At 40.1% G+C, this 26712-nt stretch overlaps 1 protein-coding gene across 2 annotated transcripts in view; it reads right to left on the reverse strand.

The window, feature by feature from the left end:
• Positions 1-11608: 11608 nt before the first annotated feature.
• CDC42EP3 (CDC42 effector protein 3) overlaps positions 11609-26712 on the reverse strand; it is a 35207-nt gene continuing 20103 nt past the window's right edge. For both annotated transcript variants that reach the window (XM_014063615.2, XM_014063616.2), the window contains exons 2-3: positions 18198-18252; positions 11609-13885 (exon numbers count right to left, since the gene is read on the reverse strand). In XM_014063615.2, coding sequence (XP_013919090.1) covers positions 12824-13594 — 771 coding nt within the window. In that variant the 5' untranslated portion in view covers positions 13595-13885; positions 18198-18252 and the 3' untranslated portion in view covers positions 11609-12823. The remainder of the gene's footprint in view (positions 13886-18197; positions 18253-26712) is intronic.

Here is a 26712-nt window from a genome sequence, read left to right on the forward strand (position 1 = left end):
CCAAATATCATATATAGCCTTATCTTTTGACGCAACTAAAGAGTAAAATGGGAAACATTACTGGAAAGAAGTGAAGCAAGAATCAAAAAACTTAGATATAGCAGCATGCTATTTAATGTTGTTTTTTTGACAGCATGTTCTAGAAGATCCTCATTTAAAATTTCAAAGACTATTGGATCAATGCTTCTTTCACTAAGGAACAATTTATCTTAACTCCCATTGCAGCCCATAAACCTGTCATATTGAGTATGTTGTTGTAACCTCCTGTTTTTGATGGAATGTGCCGAGGATCAAATCGAGAGCTGACCATTTTTAAGGCTGAGTCAAGAACAAGGATAATTTATTGCTTTACATCTTGCCAGAATAAGGTAAGGATAGGGCAAAACCATAGCATATTGATTAAAGGTACCCCAGATGCAGTCTATCTCCAGCAAGATCTGTGATATTATTGGTCAAAGGTGCATGCAAAACAATTATTTCAAATTATGAATAATATAGGTCCAATGAGAATTAGATTAAAATAGAATCCACTGCAATGAAGAATGTATAATCCAGCTTCATCGCTTTTCTAATTAAACTGCAGAAAGTTTTGTTCAGCACTCTCTATAGGGCTATATATGTGGGTTATTTATTAATTTCAAGATGGAGAAAGCAGCAGGAATTTCTAATGCAATCTGAGCCTCAGGATCAAGTTTAGCAACAGAGCTCAATACCTTCAGAATGTTAAAGAAGGTAAGTTAAATTCCAATTTAACATTTGGAATGTAAAACAATTGCCTCCTATTATTTATTTCTCCAAACTGGTGTTCTTCAATTGTTTTGGTACTATAACTCTATGAGTTCCTAATTAGCCATTGCAATTTCTTTTGCTGAAATAGTGCAGTCCGTCATATAGATAGAGCAGGGGTGTCAAACTGGCAGCTCATGGACCGGATGCGTCATGTGCAGGCCACGCCCACCCCAGCTCCGTGAAGGGAAAAAAACTTCACAATATGTGACGGCAATGTGATCTGGTGAGTTTGACACCCATGCGATAAATACAACACTTTAGATTCATCACCGAGAAGTTTTCTGCAGAACTTTTGATTTTGCTCCCAATTTTATAGTGTGACAATTTGTCCTAATAATGGTGTATCTTTCTCTGGTAAAATATTTTTATTTCCAAGAAACCTATTAAATACTTCTTTGGTACCAACTCCAATCTATTTTACCTCGAAGTTAAAAGCAAAAGAAGATAAAATTGGTGAAAATTAAAATATCACCGGTTCCAATGAAATGCATTTAAGCATATATTTTATGTATATTGGACATTAACACAATTGAGCAAGTCCAGAGGTATTTCACGAGAAGAGTACTCCTCTACTCACAACAGAATACCTTATGCCACCAGGCTCAAATTTTTGGGCTTGGACAACCTAGAACTACACCACCTACAGTCTGACCTAAGTGTAGTACACAAAATTATCTGCTACGTCTTACCTGTCAATGACTATTTCAGCATCAACTGCAATAATACATGAGCACACAATAGATACAAACTCAAGGTAAACTGCACCAGTCAATTGCAAAAAATACTTCTTCAGCAATAGAGTGGTCAATGCCTGGAATGTACTACCTGACTCTGTTGTTACATCCTCAAACCCCCATAACTTTAACCTTAAACTATCTGTTGACCTGACCGCATTCCTAAGAAGTCATTAGGGGTCTGCATAAGTGCACCAGCATGCCTATTGTCCCTGTCCTAATATTCCCATTTATTTGTCCCCATTTCCTGTGTTCTCATTCATGTTTATTCTTATACCTGTTATCTTGTACCTGAGTGACAAACTAACTGGTGCGCATGTGCGGGTTTGGAATGGCGACCGGGCTTTTTCGCTCTACATTAACCTGGCGAAAAAGCACCGGGAAGCCCCAAACGGACCGCAAAAATTGTTGGGAACAGCGCCTGGGAGAGCCTAAGACCCTCGGATCCCATAGGACCTGTTGAAATCCGGAGGCTCGCATTTTCTCCATAACGGCAGCCCGGGCTACCCAGCTGTGCGAGGACGGCGGCGACGGCGACGCGCGGCGGTGAGAGCGGCGCGCGGGCGTTCGGAGCCTGTTCGGAGCCTCCCCTTACCATCTCTGGCCTTCTCTGGCCTTGGGAACAGCGCCTGGGAGAGCCTAAGACCCCCGGAATCCGGAGGCTCGCATTTTCTTCATAACGGCAGCCCGGGCTACCCAGCTGTACGAGGGTGGCGGCGACGGCGGCGCGCGGCGGTGAGAGCGGCGGCGGGCGTTCGGAGCCTGTTTGGAGCCTCCCCTTACCATCTCTGGTCTTCCTGGTAGCCCTTGGTGCTGCTGGTGAGCCCCCTGGCCAATTACCTGCTGGCCCCTGGTCCTAGCATCCATCCCAGAGCAGCGGAACAGCAGCTGCTGAGGTTGGAAGAGAAACGTGGAGGAAAGCATGGAGGAAATGGCGGCGCCAATCAGCTGACTCACAGTATTACATTTTACATCCTCTTCTCCGGCCAGCTTGCTGACTATGCTGGAGCTGAGTAGTCGTGACTGAGATTGTGAGTCTTGGTGACTAGTGAACTGAGAGGGGTGAATTTTTAATTTATTTTACTTTAAAGAAGGGGGCTGTCGGAAGTTGTTGGAGGCTGCACTGAATTTACAGATTGAATGGACGTGCTTGTTATCGCCCTAGACGCCCCCCCCCCCTCGGATCTATCTCTGCTCACTGTACTATCTGTCGCCATTTTATTATTTATGATTTATCATCTGCTGCTTTGCTGTCTATCGTCGTTGTAGCCCCCTCCGGACTTTGCTCCCTGCTCATTAAACTAGTAGGAGGAGTAGGACTGTGGCCAACTGGCGGGGAGAAATAGAGGATGGCGACTACAGGGATAAGGACTGAGCCCCGAGAATACCAGCATTTCTCCTTCCATCTCCAAGAGCGGTGCAAGTTAGCCTCGAACTCTGGTCCCCTACATTGGGGCCCTTATATATCCTTGGGAAAGAGACTCTCGAATATACAGCCCGCTAACTTCCACCAGTGGGACAAGACTATACGGATGTCGTTTATGAACTTTGGAGTCTTATATTTAATCTCGCTTGCCTACAGCCACCTGATATACTACGTACTTTTGATTTGGTGGCTTAGGACATTTCCTCAGGTCATAAGAAGGGAGAGGAGCAAACCATCGCTTCCTCCATTGTTCCCATATTATTATTATTATTATTATTATTATTATTACATACTATAACTGCGCAATTTTAAATAGAATGCTGAGTGTATGGGAGCTGGCTGGAATTGAATGAATGGCCCACTTTTAGTAATTGTTACCCTTGTATTTTATATGTTTTAAATTTTTACGTGGGAATTGTTAGAGTGGATAAATGAGTATGTTTGACTCGGAGGACCTGCTGGGGAAGGCGGGAGGAACCGGGGTGGTTGGGGGGACCATGGACATGGGAGTGGGTCGGAGCATAGCGGTCGTGACAGGGAGAGGCAGATACGGCGGGGACCTTAGGGCTGGCCATTACCGGGGAAGGAGGGTTCGCTACATTGCAGAGATCCCTCCTTCCGGCCCTAGGAGTCCCACTCCAAGACCAGATGGCGCGAGTAGTCAGGACCCTGGTCTCAGGCTGTTGTCGCTAAATGCCAGGTCTGTTGTTCACAAAGCTCCCCTCGTCCGGGACTTAATTGTTGACGAGAGGGCAGACCTGGCATGTATTACTGAAACCTGGCTGGGCACAGAAGGAGGAGTCCCCCTTGTAGAGATGTGCCCAGAGGGATTTCAGGTGCTTCATCAGCCGAGAGCCCAGGGAAGGGGTGGCGGTGTGGCTATTGTAATCCGGGAGTCTCTGTTACCTCGTAGGGTCCCTGCTCCGGAGCTTGTCGGGTGTGAGTCTCTGCTGATAAAGTTGGACCTCAAGGGTCAAGTGGGTTTGCTGCTAACGTACCTGCCTCCCAACTGCGTTGCAGCATCCCTCCCCTCGCTCCTCGAGTCAGTAGCCGAGCTGGCAGTTGAGTTCCCCAGGCTTATAGTTCTGGGGGATTTCAACTTGCCATCGCTCGGTGAACGCTCTGATGGGGCGCAGGAGTTCATGGCCTCCATGACGGCCATGGGCTTGACCCAAGTAATTCGGGGCCCAACCCATGCAGCGGGTCACATGCTCGACCTCGTATTCCTCTCGGAGCAGTGGATGTGTGATCTTGGTCTGAGGGGTAATGAGATCATACCCCTGTCGTGGTCAGACCATTGCCTACTGAGGCTTGACTTCCGGAGGCCAAACCCCCACCGTAGGGAGGAGGAACCGACCAGGTGGTTCCGCCCCAGGCGACTTATGGACCCTTTGAGGTTCCAGACGGAGCTTGGGGTTATTCCTGATACCCTCGCCCACAGTTCGGCGGAGACTCTGGCTGCCGCCTGGTACTCGGCGGCGTCGGAGTCTCTCGACCGGATTGCGCCACTACGGCCCCTCCGGGTCAGTGGATCCCGGAGAGCTCCCTGGTTTACCGAGGAACTCCGGGAGAAGAAACGCCGGAGGAGATGCCTAGAGCACCAGTGGAGGTCCGATAGGTCCGAGGTAAACCGAGCACTCTTAACTACCTGCACCAAGGACTATGTCCGAGCATTAAGAACTGCAAAAAGATCATATATTTCTTCCTTGGTTGCGTCCGCCGAGTCACGCCCAGCCGCCCTGTTCAGGATAACCCGCTCCCTCCTTAATAGGAGGGATGCGGGAGACCCCTTGCAGGGTAGGGCTGAGGATTATGCTCAATTCTTGGCGGACAAAGTAGCTCGGTTGCGATCGGACTTGGACTCCACCGCAGTAGATCCAGCTGAGACACAGGAGGATCATTTGCCACATCAGTTCTGGGTTGAGTTCCAGGAAGTTGCCTCTGGGGATGTGGACAAGGCCATCCGAGCTGTAAGTGCCTCCACTTGTATTCTGGACCCGTGTCCCTCCTGGCTGGTGGCTAACAGCAGGGAGGTGACACATGGCTGGATCCAGGCGGTTGTCACCGCCTCTCTTCGGGAGGGGCACTTCCCCGCCGTACTCAAAACGGCGGTGGTGAGACCCCTCCTAAAGAAACCATCGTTAGATCCAGCCATCTTAAACAACTTTCGTCCTGTCTCCAACCTTCCCTTTATCGGGAAGGTTGTTGAGAAAGTGGTGGCCTTTCAGCTTCGACGGGCCTTGGAGGAAGCTAGCTATCTTGACCCCTTCCAGTCCGGCTTCAGACCTGGTTACAGCACAGAAACCGCTTTGGTCGCATTGACCGATGATCTCTGGAGGGCCAGAGATGGAGGCTATGCGTCCATCCTGGTTCTCCTTGACCTCTCAGCGGCTTTCGATACCATCGACCATGGTATCCTTCTGCGACGACTGCGGGAGGTGGGAGTGGGAGGCACTGTTTTGCGGTGGTTCTCCTCTTACCTCTCGGACAGGTCGCAGTCGGTGTTAGTGGGGGGGCAGAGATCGTCCCTGAGGCCCCTAACATGTGGAGTACCTCAGGGTTCGGTCCTATCCCCCCTACTATTTAACATATACATGAAACCGCTGGGCGAGATCATTCGGAGGCACGGGATAAAATACCATCAATATGCGGACGATACACAATTGTATCTGTCTGCCCCGTGCCAACTCAATGAAGCGGTGGACGTGATGAACCGGGGTCTGGAGGCCGTTAAGGACTGGATGAGTGCTAACAAACTGGTGCTCAACCCGGATAAGACCGAGTGGCTGTTGTGTTTCCCCCCCAATAATTTGGCTAATACACCAACGCTTAGGCTGGGGGGTCAAATTTTATACCCCTCAGATAGGGTCCGCAACTTAGGAGTCCTCCTGGATCCACAGCTGACTTTTGACCACCAGCTGTCAGCTGTGACCAGGGGGGCATTTGCCCAGGTTCGCCTGGTCCGCCAGTTGCGGCCCTACCTAGATCGGGGGGCCCTCACAACAGTCACTCGAGCCCTTGTGATCTCTAGACTGGAATACTGCAATGGGCTCTACATGGGGTTGCCCCTGAAGTGCATCCGGCGACTACAGCTAGTCCAAAATGCAGCCGCGCGAGTGATAGTGGGCGCACCTCGGTTCGCCCACGTTACACCTGTCCTCCGCGAGCTGCACTGGCTGCCTGTTGGTCTCCGGGTGCGCTTCAGGATAATGATGACCATCTTTAAAGCACTCCATGGTAGTGGATCTAGGTACTTGAGAGACCGCCTTCTGCCGATTACCTCCCTAAATCGACCAATCAGATCGCACAGACTGGGCCTCCTCCGAATTCCATCTGCCAGTCAATGTCGACTGGCGACCACACGGAGGAGAGCCTTTTCTGTTGCTGCCCCGACCCTATGGAACGAGCTCCCCATGGAGATCCGCACCCTCACCACGACCCAGACCTTCCGCGCAGCCCTCAAGATCTGGCTCTCCCAGCAGGCCTGGGGATAGGCTTCCAATTACCCGCCCGAGTGTTTGATTGCTGAATGAAAGCTGTGTTTTATTATTTTTCTTTTGTTCACAAAGTGTTTGTTTTGACCTTGCACTTCCCCTCCCCTGTGGTTGTAAGCCGCCCTGAGTCCCCTCAGGGAAAAGGGCGGCATATAAATCCCAATAAACCTAAACCTAAAAACCTAAACCTAACTAACTAACTAAATATTTGGGATGATACCAATGGGTTGTAACAGGGTGTAGGTATCTTACATCACACTCCTTATTTCATGCCAGGAAACTTTAAAGCTTAAAATAGAAAAGAAGCCATATTAGAAAGCTTGCCTTTGCCATGCACTTCAAACCAGCCTTCTTTCTTTTGTGCATGCAGTGCCTCCTGAGTGATCTACTGCTGTGAAAACAGTCCCAGCATTCTCATTTGATGAGCTCAGGTAGAAGCAGTTCCTATTTTGTTCAAATAGTTTTCTCTCTCCAGTAAAGTGGCAAGGGAAATAATCAAAGAATACAAAACACAGAAAGGTATTATCTTAATTGCAAGATCACCTGATATATTTCCCTAGCGAGAGATTCCTTTCCAAAGAATAGCACTTTCTTAAAGGCAACATAACAGATTGCCTCAAACGTGCAGTACAGCCAAAAATATCAGACTTCTGGTCAGTGCAGGTCTTGGGAAATTGTATTTTCTGATTCCATTATAGCTACTCTGAAAGACTGCCAAAGATGAAACCATTCCCACAGACCCCCTCCCCCAAACCTCCAACACTTCTAGTATGGATTTACTGACTTGACAGAAAGGTAGAAAGTTCACATTTATTGAGTTCATCTGTGTTTTGTTTGGGCTTTGCCTTCTTCTCCTTGGAAATACAGGTCAATTCATACAACATGTTAACCTGGTTAAAGTCACAGCAGTTGCTATACAATTATACAATATACATTTTGTTACTTTCAAAACATTAGTTTTTCTGCAGCTTATCCCGCTAGGTGAACATGCAGATTATATGCAGAACACACAAACCTGACAACTGATTTTCTGGGTTTGTTGAGTAACCTAACCAAGTGGACTTGATTCACTTAAGGTTCTAAGACACAAAAAGGTCAAGATCAACCATTTAGCATGTGCAGTATACAAGCCTGTTACGTCTTTTAATCAATTCAGTTAAATGTATTGTATGAAGTCACTAATTATAAGAAAGAACTATATATACAGTACACTAGGTGCAATATAGCTTGTTAAAGTAACATTTTGTCCCATCGGAATGAGATAGGAAGCCTTAGATTAAGAAGCCTACATTTAGGCTGGGGATTATGGGGAATCAAAGCTATTCACATCTGCAAGGCACTAGACTTTGGAAGGTTCCAATTATGCAGGGTAAAAGCTCCCATACTGTTCTTGATTTAATGCCCAATATAATTGCCTTCATGTATCACATGCATCAGAAATCTCATTAGGTAAAATTCCTTAATTGTTCAAACTCTGGCAAAATCTTAATGACTAACACTGCAGAAGTAAAAAATGTTATGGGAAAATAGGTCACCCTATCTTGGTTAAAATGGAATGAAAATCTAGCTTTGTGAAGATAAATAATGAAAGAGATTTTATATCAGATTTTCAAGAAATAATGTATGTATGCTCCAGTGGTAGGTTGCAGGCGGTACGCCCTGGTACGGGCATACCGGAGCCTGCCCGGAGCATCGGATACTGTTCTGGTACGGTCAGTGGTGGGTTTCAAAAATTGTTCGAACCTACTCTGTGGGAGTGGCTTGTCACCCATGTGACCAGATGGGAGTGGCTTGCCACCCATGTGACCGGATATGAAGATGCCAACGACACTTGTCAGAACCACCTTAAATTCCCTCACACACAGCACTGGCATGCATAAGAATAGGATGTAAACTTGTTTTTTAAAAGGCATCTTTGGTTTGATGTTAAAACAACTTCAACACACGCAATGTTCTGATTGCACCACAAACGCAGTAGTCATCCTTACCTTTCACAGAGGCACTGATTTATTTTATAAATATGAGCATGATAGTGTAGAATAATCATATCCAAGGACCAGTGGTGGGTTTCAAAAAATTTTGGAACCTCTTCTGTAGGTGTGGCCTGCTTTCCGGGTCCACTGGTGGAACCTCTTCTAACCGGTTCAGTAGATTTGACGAACCGGTTCTACCGAATAGGTGCGAACTGGTAGGAACCCACCTCTGGGTACGGTGCTCCGGCGGGCCCACCCGCCCACCTGAGCTCCTTATCTGTGCTTTAAGCCTTTGGCACTTCTGAGCACGTGCATGGCACGTACGGCGCCTGCACGATGCTCCACCAAGCATCTGGAGCATTGCGGAGGCTTGCGGAAGCATCACAGGCAAGTACAATGCATGCATGCACCACGCACATGTGAGGCGCGCTGCCGTTCCAATCGGTACGGAATCCGAAACCCACCATTGGTATGCTCCTACTTTAATAACTTTAAGTATGTGAGCATTAAGCCCTAGAAGAGAGACCTTATATAGTTCAGTAGCAGAACCATGTTTAGACATCTACTTCCACGTGTATACAAATCTATGAGAAGGGAACAAGGAGATCAGCCATATTGAACTTAATTCTCTTTAACAGAGGTGAAATTATAGAAGGTGTTGAAGCTATAGGAACCTTGGGGGTGAGTGATCATGCAGTATTGGAATTCAACATTATGCAAATACAAGCAATAGAACAAAGTCAAACTACAGTCTTGGACTTTAAGAGAGATAATTTCAATAAATTTAGGGAGAGCTTGGGAAGGATTCCATGGATGAGAATCCTCAAGGGGAAAACAACTCAAGAAGCTTGGGAAATTTTGAAAAGTGAGATGATAAAAAACCCAGTCTAGCACAATACCAATGAAAAAGAAAAATAACAGCTCTCAAAAGAAAACAGGATGGCTGCATAAAGAATTCTGACAAATTGAAAGACAAAAATGACAATTATGAAAAGTGGAAAGAGGAACACATAACTAAGGCAGAATATCAGCAAATAGTCTGAGCCTGCAAAGATGAAGTAAAGAAAGCTAAGGCTCCCAATGAATAAAGGCTTGCAACAAAAGTAAAAAAAAATAACAAAAATGCTTCTTACAACATGTTAAAAACAAGAGAAAAATAATAATCAAGGGAACAATTGGTCCATTGCTGGGAATAAATGGCAAGAAGACGACAAGCAACAGACAGAAAGTGGAACTACTTGTTTTTTTTTGCAACTGACTTTACACAAAGAGAAAAGAACAGTCCAATCTATCAAAAACAGTACCACAAAAAACAGATTAAGAACACAAGTTGAAATAGAGAAGAAAATGATAAGTGAGCACCTGTCTACCCCTAGACAAGTTCAAATTACCAGGACCAGATGGATTACATCTCAAGGTTCTGAAGGAACTGGTAGATGAGATTTCAGAACCACTGAACTATATTTTTCAAAGATCCTGGAGTAACAGGGACTGCCAGAGGACTGGAAAAGAGCTGATGTAGTTCCCATCTTCAAAAAAGAGGGGGCAAAATAGATCCAGGAAACTACAGACCTATCAGCCTGACCTCAATACCAGGGAAGATTCTGGAAAAGATAATTAAGCAACAAATCAGCGAACACCTAGAAGCAAACAAAGTAATAACCAAAAGCCAACATGGGTTTGTCAAAAACAGATCATGCCATATTAATCTTATTGCATTCCTTGACAAAGTGACAAAATTAGTGGACCAGAGGTGCTGTCCATATAATTTACTTGGACTTCAGTAAGGCATTTGACAAAGTAGACCATAACCTACTACTAGATAAAATAGAAAAATGTGAGTTAGACAGCATCACCACCAGATGGATTTGTAACTGGCTGACGAACCGCACTTAACATGTAGTCCTCAATAGAACTGCATCTACATGGAGGGAAGCATACAAGGCTGTTTTAGGCCCAGTACTCTTCAACATCTTCATCTATGATTTGGATGAGGGAATAAATGGGGAACTCATCAAATTTGTAGACACCAAGCTAGCAGGAATAGCCAACACTCTGGAAGATAAGCTTAAGATACAGAAGGATCTTGACAGACTTGAACATTGGGTGCTAACAAAATGAAATTCAGTGGTGAAAAAAGTAAGGTTCTACATTTAGGCAAGGAAAAGAAAATGCACAGGTACAGTATATGTGATACCTTGCTGAATAGTAGTAACTGCGAGAGATCTTGGAGTCCTAGTGGACAACCATTTAATAGGAGCCAGCAGTGTGCATCAGCTGCCAAAAAACCCAACACAGTTCTAGGCTGCATAAACAGAAGGATAGAATCAAGATCACGTGTAGTGCTAATACCACTTTATAATGCCTTGATAAGGCCACACTTGGAATACTGCATTCAGTTCTGGTAGCCACAATGTAAAAAAATGTGGAAACTCTCAAAAGAGGGCAGAGAAGAGCAACAAAGATGATTAGGGGACTGGAGGCTAAAACATATGAAGAACAGCTGCAGGAACTGGGTATATCTAGTTTAATCAAAAGGACTAGGGGTGATATAGCAGTGTTCCAATATCTCAGGGGCTGCCACAAAGGAGTCAAGCTATTCTCCAAAGCACCCAAGGGCAGGACAAGCAATGGGTGGAAACTAAGAGAAACAACGGGTGGAAAGGAGAGAAGCAACCTAGAACTAAGGAGAAATTTCCTGACAGTTAGAACAATTAATCAGTGGAACAACTTGCCTCCAGAAGTTGTGAATGCTCCAACACTGGAAGTTTTTAAGAAGATATTGGATAACCATTTGTATGAAGTGGTGTAGGGTTTCCTCCCTAAGCAGGGCGTTGGATTGGAAGACCTCCAAGGTCCCTTCCAACTCTGTTATTGTTTTTTTCTTTTCTATATACTGTATAGTTTATATAAGAGCTCCATACACTAATTGAAAAACTTGAGTAGGGAAATCTGAACTGAAATAAAAATGAAGACACTATTTTATTTTAATGATAACACTAGTGTACACAGCTCATGACACAGAGATCCATTGTTCACATATTTTACTTAACCTGGGTAAAGTCATAACAATTGCTATATAGTGCTACTACTACTAGTTAGAATTATGTAATGGGAATACATTAAATGATACCCAGCGACATTTTGAAATAACCCATTTTTTCATAATATATAAAGGAGTCACAAACATGATTTTACATATTTATTCTTTATTGTATTGCACAAAGTATCTACGCAACTCAGGGCCATCGCAAGAGTCCCTGAATACCAATTGCTCTAGCACAACCTCTTCTGAGCATTGCAACTAGTTGATGCTTCCTTCTAAAATGTAAAAGAATCCATCACAAAATTTTAAACATTTGTCAATATTAATAACCAAGAGGACAAAGTTAAAAGATCAAAATATGGATTTTATGTGAATGCACACAAATATACAGTTTATACTCAGATTCTCCAAAAAAGGGGGGAGGGGAAGAAGCAACAGTTCTCTGGTGCAATCACAAGAGTTTCTGTTTGTAGAAGTTGTTAAAAGTGTAATGTGCATAGAAATAGATTTCAGCTCATAAAATAATGCAGCTTTAACTTCACTTTATTTCTTCAGATTGTCTAGTACTGAAAATGTATTGGCGTAAGAGCTTGCACAGGAATCGCCCTTAACTTCAGTGGCACCAGTTTGTATTGGCTACACATTCTTAATAGTTAAACAGAAAAAGCCATTCCCATTTCAGCTTAGAACTATACATTAACACTAAACAATAACAGTGCAGCCAGAATAAAAAAAACATTTCTAATATAATAACAACAATAGTTATAGTAGTACTAGTAAAAAGAATTTCATCATTCTGGGGAGTTACAAATAATTTTGAACTAATTATTTTTATTTCATAAAATGTCTGCCTGGCATACACAGAATATTTGAGAATCAAACACTTTCTGATTTTCAGAATAAGTTCAAATATTACATTGACATCTCTTGTTTTAATGAAACATTTTAATACCGCTGAAAATTGTGTCATTAAAATATGTACTCATTTGAAAACATTTGCCATGCTAAAAAATATGTAAAAAAATAGTTTAAAGTCATTTGTTTTTAGAAAACATGTCAATTGCAAAAAGAACCAATTTCTTTATATACACACAAAAGGCACAATCCATCCAAAGGTAAGCCTATTTCTTTCTTTTCCATTTATTCTCAATAGCTGAGATTTAAATATTTACTTAATTTTGCTCATTCAAAGTAGTTGAGGTTTGGCACCTTTTTATGAATAAGCAAAAACACTGTGAGATTGCAAAAAGTCAGTAATGCATTAGATTGCAACTGTAATCGCTTGACATTGGATGGATGGTGTCTGCACATTTCAAATATATTTATTTGAAGAAAACTGAGAGGGCACAAAGCAGCAAGTTCTAGGATTTGTTTTTGTCCATTACACTGAGTACTTCATCCAAAAGTGAGGGTCCGAGGTCAAGCTGCAAAGAAAGGAGGGGCTCTGCCAGGTCTGACAGAGGGTCGTCTGATTTAGGCTGCATCTTGGTTTGATCACATGAAAGATGGGGGTTGTCAAGGAACTCCTCTGTTTGCCATTTGGTGTATTGTTCTGAATGGCTAGTTGAATGGCTGCCTGTTCCATTAGTATAATATGATGCTGGCGCTTTCTGTTTCCATGTGATGTCATCTTTGTATATTTTCCCATTCTCCAAGTGTTTGCTCTTCTCCTGCAACTTTTCTTCCATTACGGGCTCACAACTATGCCTGGGATTCCTCAGGGGTCCCAACGAGTCCCGCTTTGAATTAAATGTCACTGGTGACAACAAGGGCAACATGAGGGCTTGAGAACCACCAATGGCAGGAAGTGATATGGCATTTTTAAGGACGGGAGAAGGAGTTTCAATAAACACAGAGTCAGAAGTGCTGTTTGCCCTTAGGAATTCATTGCATCCTTCATATTGCCTGGCTGCTATTTCTCCCTCATTTCCAGGTAGAAGCTCATAATTTCCTTTCAGAAAAGAAATGTCTCCAAACACATCGTGTTGTCCTTCTTTCCCAATGTGAATTGTGTGGCGGAAGTCACCCAAGGGTGGACTGATCATATCCGGAGACAAAATGTCCCTCAACTTGAATTTCTTTCCTTTCTTATTATTGTCAGCTTTCAAGTAGATGGGCGTTTTGGCTGGCATCTTTTGACAATATGTGGAAAGAGAAGACTTTGTCTTCTTTGTTAAAAAAAGGTTTGTGTGTGTCAAAATACTCTAGATGTACAAAATCTTTTTCTCCAACCAATTATTTTGTCTTAGTATAAGTCTATGCTACATTATTGATTGCAGTATCATTTATAAAAACATTCATATAACTACCACTGATTCCGTCTCACAAACAAAATTTTGGAAGCTGAATTGTTTTTATGTTATAGTATGTTTCTTTAAGATGACTGAGAGAGCTAGAATGCTGTGTTGTTTTCTCTCCCAACCCTGTAGAAGGAAAAAAAATATAGCTTAGTATTTACTCTCTATAATACATTTAATCTCTATTGCAGAAACAATGAATGGTACTTTTAATAGTTCTGGCCTGATTAGCTCTGTGAAATAGCTTTTCTTCGTTAAGCAAGATAAAAAAAATAATCTAAGTATGAGCTAACTAGCCTTTTTTCTAACTTGGCTCCTGGGATACATTGCCAAATACAACTATCTTAATAAATTTACTACTGTGGTTTCTCGTTTTTCTTGTTCTATCATGGAATAGAATTCTTATGTTCAGTGGTTACACTTAAGGACATTCCATTTAAACATCTATGCCAAAAAGGACCTTCAAGTTTATTAGCCTTTGAAATTGAAAGTTGAAATATGTTTCTATTTGAAGTTTTAAAAGTCAAAGCCAAAACTGTTTAAATAAATGTCTACAAATATTCTGACTCATCCAGGTGATTACCAGTAGTTCAAATAGTGGCCTAACTTCCTATTTGTATAATGTGGCAAATTTAATACTTCATACAGGGAGTTAAATGAGTGGGGATAGTTATCATGGTACCTGTGTGTGGTGTGTGTGTATACACATCAACGTACAGATGCAGAAAGTTCAGGTTGCATGTGAAGATTAAGTATAAATATTGAAATCATAATCTTACCGTGTTTCCCCGAAAATACGAAATGTCCTAAAACTAAGGCCATGCCACATTTTTCAGGTGGGCAAAAAATATAAGCCCCCCTGAAAATAAGCCCCCTGGACAATTCCCCCCTCCAGCCAGGCAGAGCACCACTCGCTAACTTAGCAGAATCCCAAAGGCGCCAAGCTGCGGGAACGAGGTGGGGGCAAAGGCACTTTCATTGCTTGGCACCATTGGGATACCCCTAGGTTGGTCAGTGGTACTGTGCCCAGCTGGAGAGGGGGGTTGCCGGGTGGTTGCGCTCTTGTGAGCGGGCTCCCGAAGAGCCGGACACAGCCTCAGGGTCGAACAGCTGTGTTGTGCTGTTGCAGCAGCAACACAGCAGCCATGAGATGACTACGCTCATGAGCAGCTGCCTGGCAACCCCCCTTTCCAGCCGAGTACAGTGCCGTTCACTGACCTAGGGGTATCGCCAAGCCGCGGGAGCGCCTGTTCACCACCCTCCGGCTCCTGCAGCTCGGTGCCTTTGGAATGCCCCTAGGTCAATGAATGGTGCTCTGCATGGCTGGAGATGGGGGTTGCGTGAGGGGCTTTTCCACTCCCCACTCATGCGACTCGCAGGCTCACGATGCACTTGCCTAACTCTCCCTGCAGAGCCAGGGCATCTCCGCTGCTGCCGCCACCCACCGCATGGCTTTTTCTGCGGCTTCCAAAGCACGGAGGTATGATGCCGAGTCTTGCGGAATTTCCCGCTCTGGGAAATACACTCTATGGTTGTACGCGGGTGGCTACTCGTAAGTGTAGTCACCTCATGGCTGCTGTGTTGCTGCTGCGATGCCTGCTCACAAGAGAGCAGCCTCCCAGCAACCCAAAACAATAAGCCCTCTCCTGACAATAAGGCCCAAGCTATATTTTGTGGGTCAAAAGAAAATAAGACCCTCTCTTATTTTCGGGAAAACATGGTACTATTATAACTGTAGATTCAAACCTTATTGACATGTTTTGTTCCTGTCCAAATTTGCTTTTAGTGGCTGGCTTCCAATTTTAGGGCAAAAGAATTTAACAAAGTGAAACCATGATTAGATTATCAGTTAAGACCCACCCTTTGAAATCCTGCCTTGTTATAGTAACCAATTAAATAATTGCTTCCTCAACAAACAAATGCATTTTAAGCTGTGAAAGCAGATTTCAATCAAGGATTCAAATTAACTTCCTATTCTGAATTTCACATATTTCATAAGGAAGGACACACACTAAGTAATAGTTATTCTAATACATACAAAAGTATAAGTGGCTCTTACCATAATAAATAGAAGTAAAGAGAGGCACTTAAAAAAAAATTAAAAAATGCTAGAAATATACAAAAATGTATTCCAATTATATAACAATAGAAAAAAAAGGAAATAACTGAATATTCTAAATCAGAACTCCTTACATTTTGCGGCACTATAGCCCTTTAAAATTAAAAGACTATTCTTCAAAATTCTCAGAATGTTGCTCTTGACAGAATTTATTGTAAATAACTCATTTTAAAATATTAGAAGCGTAAGAAAGAAAAAATATGCTGGAATTAAAAGCAACCTACCATGGGGATAACAAAGAAAACAAAACTTTGCAGGATTGAGTGAAGCCAAGTGCCTTCAAGAAGGAACTGTATTGTGAAAAGCAAGAGAACAGAAAATATTCCCAATGTTTAAATGAGGAAAAGATCCAAGTGGCTTTCACAACAAGCTATCATGATAACCAGAGAGAGGATGAAAGGCTTGGGCAATGAGATAAAGGCATGCACAATGACTGGAAACAGGCTTTTATCTTCAAGCAAGAAAGAATAAGAAAAGATATGTAAATCAAGAATGTCAATAACCAGAGGAATATAACCAGAAAAGGGAAATGAGAGCTCTTTTAAGACAAATCACAGGAAAATATAGGTAGAGCAGGAATGCTCTCAAGAATAATCACAATCTGATAGAATGAATGAGATTGAAGAAAAGGAGAAGTTGGAACAGATAAATATGTACATGTACTAAAAATGCAAATAGGAGATTAAGGAGGAATGTAATAAAAATTTAGATAAGATTATGGAGGATAAGGTTATTTTTGTAACAGCAAAGCTGGAACAGTTAGGCAATAGTCTTTCTAGTAGTAATATGTGAAAGACGAATAATGTGAAAAATAAGGGAAGAAAACATATTTAAATTATGGATTTGAAAATAATAAACTTTAAGAAGAATCAATCAATCATGCAAAGGTCCCTCATGATATATTTAAGATTGCTTGGACTGGTTTGTTAAGAGTATGCCTGCACTCTTCATGTTCTCAGATCTGATTGTAATATTATTCCTGTAGTTAAAAAGCAGTAAACAAACAAACAACAAAATACATGGTTGCTTTTTCTGTCCTTGCGTCCCACAAAGCTAAAAAAAAAAATCTATAATATACCACAGGTATTATGTCACCTCTTGAAAAACATGGGATGGTAATAATGCCTATAGAAAATAGAAGGAAACATAATCTGTGGCTCTCTGGCTTCTGCAACTTCAGGCTGAAAAATGTGCTAATTGAATAGTATGTTGAAGAGGCTAGTCTTCTTTTTCTGATATGCCTCTTAGCTAAGTGCCTGATAACATACTCTATTTTAAAAAAAAACACTGTTTTCAATGCGTAAGAACAAAATTGTGCTTCCATTGTTTCCTGTGAAGATTTACTTTATTGTTTTCAAAAATGTTTAAAAATCATACTCTATGCTAAATTTTCTGCAATTTAAGAGGTAGGCAGCACTATAGACTACTACCCAACTACTACCCTACTGCTTGAAGCCTTGGGTAAAAAAAAACCAAATAGCTGATCAAAATACTTAAATCATATTCTTATTTAAGGGACAACAGTTTAGAATCAAAAGCCTGCCCTTGTTCCAATCCTTTTGATTTTAACAAATCATTTATAGGATAAAGAAATAGTTTCTAGACATATTTGGAATATAAATCTTTATAATAAAATGCACAAATGTATTTAGAAGCAGTAAACCTTTCCTAGCATGGCTCTACACGTAAATGCTGAGAATTAGAACCCAACAGTTTAAAAAAGTGTAACACAGGATCTAATCTGAGTCAGTCACCGGGACCAGACATGTAGTCTTTCGAGCTTTCGGACTCATACTGGAGCCTATCCTCAGGGACTTTGTCAGGAATCGAAAGCTTGGAAGACTAAACCTCTCATTCTGGTGACTGAACCAGTTTGGATTCTATAAAATTAACCTGGGACACATATATTTGCCTTGATTCTTAAATATAACACAATCCACATATCTCCTCTTCGCCTGAAGGTGCCTCTCTGTGCCCTCAAAATATGTTATTGGAAAGATATGTCTGCATTTAAATGTGTGTATTTAATAAGCATTTAATTTAAGAGCCAAGTTGGCACAATGGTTAGAATACAGTATTGCAGGCTAACTCTGCCCACAACCAGAAGTTCGAGCTGACTGGCTCAAGAATGACTCAGCCTACTATCCTTCTGAGGATGATAAAATGAGGACCCAGATTGTTGGGGCAATATGCTGATACTATAAACTGCACAGAGAGCGCTATAAAGCACTATGGACCAGTATATAAGACTAAGTACCATTGCTATTTAATTTAACAAATCCACTGTTTGTGACAGATTGGCTTATGTGAAATGCTCACCTTTCGTTGTCTTTATAATGTTGCAAAGCTTGTGTTGTTGCAGTAGAGGGTAGATCTGAAAGAGAAGAAGAGGCAAAATTGAAATAACAAAAACAACAATAATAATATATGTGATAAAAGCATATTAAAATATATTATAAATTATTTAAATATACGTGTCCCTTTTATATTTTTATAATCCTCTCCTGTCTCTTTAGTGGTTTTTCCATTGACTCCATTGATTTCTCATTTGTGAGCATATGTTTATTAATTATATTATAGATTTTGTAAGGTTCTCTAATTTATTAGGAGAAAATTTCATTTGAAATACTAAAATCAGTTATGAAATCCACACTTACAAAATTATGGTGACAGTGACAATTTAGAACACAGCTAGATAATAAAAGCTATGTTACTCATTGTTCAGTTTTACACAATTATTTTCCAAGCTTGCAACAGAATGTGGGAATTTAGAAATAAGCCAAGACCCTAAAAAGAAAAAAATCCTTAAGTATTAGTGTGATCTAGTTACATTTGAAATTAGTCATGTTGACCATTTAGAAGTATTTATGGTATTTTTCTGCAACATTTGTAAATCTCCGTTACATCTGTGGATTTTAAGACAGCTATGCTTGTGTTTTATTGTAATCAATAGGCTTGAATGTTTATTTCATCAATGAAACCATCTGTATTGGGAGATTTGCAAGGCTTTATTTTAAATAAATAATTGAACTTGCAGGTCTTTATCTCTGTCTTTTTCTCTATCTCAAGTAAAATAAACAACCAGTCATTAGAATGTATAAATGTCACATATTTAATGTTTTTATTCTTCATTTCAAAAAACAACCAATTTCTTTTTAATATTTAGATATTAAATTTTTAGAGTATGTGAGGATTTCAGCCTCCAGAATTTTTTGCTATATAATCCAAATATGTCAGACTGCAGAATATAACAATAAATAAAATTTACAAATTATAAATAATGTAGTTTACACTTGGATTTTCTTTTGCTAGAGTTCCCTTATATGATTTGTGAGCAGCCATTCAACCTACTGTGGGAAATTTGTTTGTTGATGGATTTAAGGTAAACATGAGCAGAAATTGGTATAAATGTTATGAAGCTGAAATGATAAGAGCTGAACTTTTTCAGTGGACTTGTGAGTTTTTCATTTCCCCATTACAAACTGGATAGGCCTGAAAATTATGGTTTTGTAGAGTTTCTTTGCACAATATCAATAGTTATTCTTCAAATGTTATGAGATTAGTGTAAATGTTTGTGTAATAGCTGCCAGGAAAGGACACTAATGCTGTAAGACTATTGTGGAAACATATGTGCATATAAATCTGAGAAACCCGTGCAAATAATGGCTTGTGCAGAAAGCATGAAAGCAGTTGTATATCTTCAAAAAAAGAGAGCAAGAAATAAAAACACAGTAAAGTCAAAATATTGCTAATGTGCATTGAATTAGTGAAAAAAATGCAAGAAAATACATGCAAACCATTATCTTTAAGCTAGTTATTTCTTATATTTGACATAAGGCAATGTTTATTATTACTCTGTATATTAGCCTTGGAGGTTTAATTCAGTAATTCTACCTCTGCGTGCCATATGCAGCTGTACTGATCTATGTTAGCCTTTGTACCACAGAATTGCCTTTAAAAATCCTAATGTAGCATTTTTATGTGTGTATGTGTCTCTTGTATGTGTGTACAATATGTGTATATATGACATGATCACAATTAACAAAACATAATAAGAAAGTAAAATGAGCAAAAATCCATATTTAAAAAAATATATAGAGCATGAGAACATATAAAAATGCATCTGTAGTATGAATTTTAAATTCTCGAGAGCAGAGGTAACTTATTACCATAATTAATTAAACAAGGGAAGCTAAATATGAGTTGACCAATTGTTGAGTAAAGGATTCTTCAAAACATTTTGTTGAATTGTTAATTTTGCACTAGTATTTTCTGTGTTTTAAATATAATTGGTCCCTGAATGATGGATTATGTACTTTAGATTTCCATTATTGGATGGAAAATGGAGTTGTCATTTGTCGTCACAATATATGAAAATTTTAAAATGAAAACTATGAACCTCCTTATTCATTTCATATTTCTATAATAAGATGAAACAAACTGGAAAAAATGGATATTCTTGTTTAGTAACCCAATTTATTTATTTTTTTAAAAATCTGCTCTATTAATCTTTACTATTTATGCCACAGTTCAGCAGTAAAGTTATGTCCAAATTTCCAGTTATAACATTTAAAACTTTTCTAAAGAACACAATGTTCATATAGCACAAAATAAACAAGCAACACATTTTTGTTAGACATCATTGATTATTACTGATCCTTACATGTGTTCGTAAATTGCTAAAGATAATTTCCATTTTACTTTGCCTATCACACTCCCAATCAATCCCCATATCCAGATCACAAGCTCACATACCACTCCCTACAGGTACCGTAAATATAGCTTCATGTTTATTAAACATCAGCAAAATCCAAATAATGTATGGATAATAATAGTATGGGAATTAGCATCAACAATCCCAAATGGAATGGCCTTTGGTTAGGTCTAATCTTTTTTTATGTACATAATGGCAGCAGAATAGAGATGGAATAGAGTAGGAAACCCTCCTCTATTTTGCACCATTAAAGAAACAATTAGATGGGTGGGGATGATGTATCCAACAATAGATTGTATGGATGAATCACAGAAGGCCTGATTCAACATTCTCCTGGTTGGGTGCCGCTTGGCAACTCTATTTATCCATGTTACTCTTTTATATAATTAAAGGTTAATACCCTAAATATCCCAAATAAATCCTTTCTTCTGATTTCCATGCTAGTAATGAGCATTTGCCACATAACTCACTCTTTTGTGTGTGAGTGACTGTGAAGGAATTTCCCGGATCACAAGCTTCTATGCAAAGAACAGTTCCTCCACAAAAATATAAGGCATCTGATTCTGTCTTTTCCATGAATGATAATTTTCCAAACCAATTTAATGAGGACCAGTCAAAATTGAATAAAGGTTAGACAAGATTTTTGCAAAGCTCTTCATCAGTTTATATACAAAGTAAGAAAAGGAAACAAAAATGTTTTTAAAATATAGGCACACTCATTGAGCTTTGAGGCCTGACATGTAAATCAGTTTGAAACGGCTATATAAGTACTAATTAGTAGTGTAAGTATTCATTAGCAGTAGATGTTGTGGGAGGAGTAAGTCACACCTGTGATTCAAAGGGAAATAATAGTAGCTCCTCTCCTTTTAGTTTCCACCCCCTGCCCATTCCGAGGCACAATGGATATGGATTCAGGCTCTGGGTCTCAGGGAAATAGGTTAAGTTCCTGGCCTAGTACAAAGCAGAAATAAATTTTATACTAAGAAATTTCCATAAGTACACTTTCAAAAAGGGATGCTTAAGGGGATACGACCATGTGATTTCCCGAATCTTTCAATATGCACTCACTAAACCTGAGAACAGTTTACAAGAGCACACGGTTGCTTGACAGAACGGCTGCTGAAATACAACACATCACAAGGGATTTCTAAATTAATTGTATGCTGTGATGTAACAATAGGAGGTAACAATATGAGGTAGCAATCTAATGAATTTATTCCATGTGTTTCATGAGTTGTCTTCTTCAATCTGAGAAGCCTACTTCTATTTTGGTTCAGCCTCCCTGTGAAGAGACTCTGCATTTGGGAAGGCAGAATTCCAATTCAAGCATGATTAGAAATATAATCAGGAAATGAATGAGTTTAAATATGCAGGATTGGATGGGTTGCACTTAGGTTACAGATAGTTTGGCAGAATCTTTATGTATTCTCTTTGAGAAATTTTGCAGAACAGGAGAAAAACCAGATGGCTTGGAAAAGGGCAAATGTTCATCTCTTGAAAAGGGAGGGAATGGGGAACTGGGGACCTACCGAATTTGTCAAGGCCAGCCTTGTCAGAGTAAACCTTAATTGTTTATTTATAATTCCAACAGAGGTAATGAAAATGCTGTGGACACATTATTTCTTGATATTTGACAAAGTATATGTCTGTCTTCCAAGGTAGACCAAATTTGGAAACCAAAAATATACAAGCTAATACTACTTTTATTATGGCTGTAGTTACAGAATCTTGCACGTTAAGATGAACTCCCCCCCTCCTCTTTATCTTCTTGCAAACTAAGAAGATCCTTGCTTGAGATGTTGACTCAAATTACATTCTGCCTGGGTCTCAGATTTTTTTTTAAACCTAACCCTAGTTATGTTGCATTTCTTTCTCTTCTTCCTCAAGGCTATTCTTTTTACCCATTACAGTAACCCATAATTTTCTCTTCAATACTATTGAAATAAAAGGGCAGGATAAAAAGTATTTGTTAACAGTTTTTCACCAGACTGGAATATAATATATGAACCGCAGGACCAAGATAGTTCAAGAACATAGTAACGATATGAACAAGAGAGGTGGAGGACTCTTTCTACCTATAAAAATTATAAAGGGCTCCACAATAGTTTTTCTATGAATTATATTTATTTATATTTACCATACTAAAAATTAAAATTGATGCATTTGCTGTTACTACTTCTTACGATTATTTGAAGTGATTTAAATATTGCATTATTTTTTCAATTATTTTCAATTATTTTTCAATATAGGCAAAGTATTTTGATATTGCAAAGTCTTGGGGGACCATGAAGGGTCCTAGGACCACACTTTAGGAAACAGTGTTCTAGAATGTTTCTCAACCGTGGCAAGTTTGAGATGTGTGGTCTTCAATGTTTGCTGTGGAATTCTGGGAGTTGAAGTCCACGAATGTTAAAGTTGCCAAAGATGAGAAACACTCTCATCTCTTAATTTCTAGCTGGAGAGAATATATGGGAAAAGAATTTTTGAATTATATTTAATCAAAAGTTGAATATGACGCAGCATATGTCATGGATGAACTTTCCCCCAAGAATAAAATAAATTATATACTATCAATATAATCCTAACTATGGGCTTTAATAATATATTATGTCCTGTTCTGGACATTATACTTTAAGAAGCATTTAGAGAAATTGAAACAAGCATAGAGAGAGCCAACGAAGATGATAAACAGACCAGAAACTAATTCTTATGGGTAAAAATAAGTATACTTAGTGAATTAAAAAGGAAATGACAGTACTTTTCAAATATCTGCGGTTTTGGAGGGCTCAGAAAAAATGGTCAAATTCTGTTTTATAAAGAACACATAGTAATGATATTCAATTTCAGGAATGCTAAGAAAATCTTCTTATTAGTAAGTTAAATTCCATAATGGAACTGATTTTAATTACACTGATTTTATGTTCATCATACTACCTTTTTCTCCTGGCATTTATTTACCTTAGTTCATGTCAACTAATGAACCAGTTACATAGAAATCTGTCAAAGTTATAACAGATCCCGAAAGAGCTACCTATCTCCTGGATTCAAAATTCCAACATTTGCCCCACCGGACACGTGACCACATTTTGATCACTCAGCAACTGCCCCACATTTATGGCCATTTGCAGCATCCCACAGTCATCTGGTCGCGATTTATATTTTTTCCAAAAATTGGGGGCTATTTCTGGTTTCCGGCAAAGAAAAAAAAATGCCCCACAGCAAACAATGGATTCACTTAATGACCATGGCAAGAAAGGACATAAAATCATGAATGGTCATGTGGTGACTCACTTTATGATGACCATCATGACATTCAACCGCAATTGCAAGATCAATTATGGTCATAAGTCGAGGGCTACTTATATTGCTATAAGCTATTGACAACTTCTGTAAGCAGGACAGGGCAGAAAACAGATAAATAAAACAAATAAGATAAGAAATGAATGCATCCCCCCCTTATTGAAAGAATAGAACCAGGATGGTGAACTTGTGGCATGCAGAGCCTTCTCTGTGGGCACGCGAGCTGTCGCCCCAGCTCAGATCCGCCATGCATGCGTGTGCGTCTCTCGCTGGTCAGCTGATTTTCAGGTCTCTGCCATGCATGCACGGGGGATGGGGTACATGCGGCAGTGGGGGGCACCCTATGCGCCCCTTTTTTGTCCCAGGAGGCTTCAGGGTGGCCTGCTAGGTCCAAAACAGGTCATGGGGAGTTGTGCGCGCATGCACAAGGCGGCAGGGCGCATGGGGGTATCACACACGCATTGCATTATGGATGTGGGCATGCGATGACAAAAAGGTTAGCCATAACTGGTATAGAAGCTCAGGTTGGATTGCGAGAAATGCTGCAGCTGACATCCCCTCAATGAAGTAGCAGACTGGACTCAGTAGCCCAAACATCCCCTTTCAACTGGAATCAAGCAAACAGAAAGGTTTAACTTGTAAAAATTAAATGCATTAAATCTTGCTGGTATGAATCAGCTGAGCATTTAAGCTTGCTTCACTACAGGTAGTTCTTGACTTACAACAGTTCATTTAGTGACCGTTTGAAGTTACAGCAGCATTGAAAAAAGTGATTTATGACCGTTTTTCATTCTTACGGCCATTGCAGGCTCCCCATGGTCACATGATCAAAATTCAGATACTTGGTAACAGACTCATATTTATGACCGTTACAGTGTCTAGGGGTCATGAGATCACTTTTTGATGCAACCTGACAAGCAAAGGGGAAGCCAGATCCACTTAAACAAGTGTGTTACTAACTTAAGAACTACAGTGATTCACTTAACCGTGGTAAAAAGTAAAATGGGGCAAAACTCACTTAACAAATGTCACACTTAGCAACAAAAATTTGGGTCTCAATTGTGGTGGTAAAGAGATACCTGTATCTCTTTTTACAGTTATGTTTACTGTCACCAAACAATTCCTCAATTAGATCTGTTTTATTTTCTACTGACATTTTCCAGTCACTGTGTGAAAGGCGTGATAGTGACATTCTACAGTTTTATGTCTAGTTATCACCTTTGGCTAGGATAAGACACAAAGGAAGAGCAGCAAGAAGCATTTCTAGACTCAAGACTCCTCCTCTTTTAATCCTCCTTGAGGTCATCTGACCATTGCCAATTGTAAGCTATTACCTGGATTCTGGCTGCTATAATAGAAAAAGACTGACTCCATCTTATGCAGCACTTTGCATTCCTTTGGTGGGAAGAAGAACCTGAGAAATTAACAAGGCTTATAAATCTACAAGGCAACACTTATTTTGTATTTATTTGTTTTTTTTTTAATATGGTCCAAATATCTGTTTACCTAGGAATCAACATGGGATACTCTGGCTGCTATTCTAAAGCCCTGTCCTCAGTCGTTGCCTGTTTTAAAGTCAACTTTATTATTATTTATCAAATGTATTATTTATCACATTTATTGGCTGCTCATCTTTAAAATGAGATATATTTAGAATTGTGTTTATTTTAATGTTAGGTTTTTCAATAATAGCCAATGATCTGCTGTTGGAGGAAATAAATCAATTCTAGGTATAAACAGGATATTTTATGAAATTTGTGGATGTTTACGAACTGAATAGCTTTGAGTCATGTATTTGTATAAAATGCAGAGTATGAACTGAAGAGCTCTTATATATCAACATTCCTCTTAAAAATGTGGATCACAAAGACATTCATTTAGAAACACATCCCACTGAATTCAGTTGAAAATATTTTTAAGTAAGTGAACTTAGAATGGCAAGTAAACAACTCTATCCATAATCACAGCACCCCATACTGCCTACCAAAATTGTACCTTCCTATCAACTTTTATCCATGTGATATAATTACTGTGGTAGAGCAATATTATTTGCAATAGGGAATCAAGTGTGTGGTTAATTTACAAGTCAGTGTTTAGTCAATTATTAGGAATTTGAGGTTCTGTTTGTTGTAATATTTTAAGTTGTGTTCATTGATCATATTACATCATTATAGGTAGTCTTCGATTTTAATAGTTCATTTAATGTCAGTTCAAAGTTATGAAGCCCCAGAAAGTGACATATGACTTGTCCTTAAGTTACAACATGATTGCAATTGGGTACCTGGCAACTAGCTTGCATTTATGACCGTTGCCGTATCTTTGCTGCCATGTGATAATTTGCAACCTTCCCAGCTGACCTCTAGCAAGCAAAATTAATTGGGGGAAGCCTATTAATTGTTCAGTGCCAGTAAAGAGCTTTTCCTATGATTGTCAATATTCTCTTGGATATTCCCTTCCACTGCCCATTACGGCTTTGATTGTTCAAGGCTTTCACATGCTGCTTTTTAATAAGGTTCAGAAGTTATAGACCGAATTACCAGTCTGGATATCATATCAGCTGGTTCTGACCAATTCTGGAGAACCGACAGTGGAAATTTTGAGTAGTTCGGAGAACCGGTAAATACCATTTCTGACTGACCTCGCCCCCATCTGCCTCCTGAGCCCCAGCTGATTGGGAGGAAATGGGGATTTTGCAGTAACCTTCCCCTGGAGTGGGGAGGGAGTGGAGATTTTACAGTATCCTTCCCCTGCCATGCCACGCCCACAGAATCAGTAGTAACAAATTTTGAATCTCACCCCTGTATCATATGTACAATTTAC

This window comes from Thamnophis sirtalis, unplaced genomic scaffold (assembly GCF_051295495.1).
Source record: "Thamnophis sirtalis isolate CommonGarterSnake01/CBP01778 unplaced genomic scaffold, rThaSir2_p1.2 scaffold_6, whole genome shotgun sequence".
Taxonomy (NCBI): Eukaryota; Metazoa; Chordata; class Lepidosauria; order Squamata; family Natricidae; genus Thamnophis; species Thamnophis sirtalis.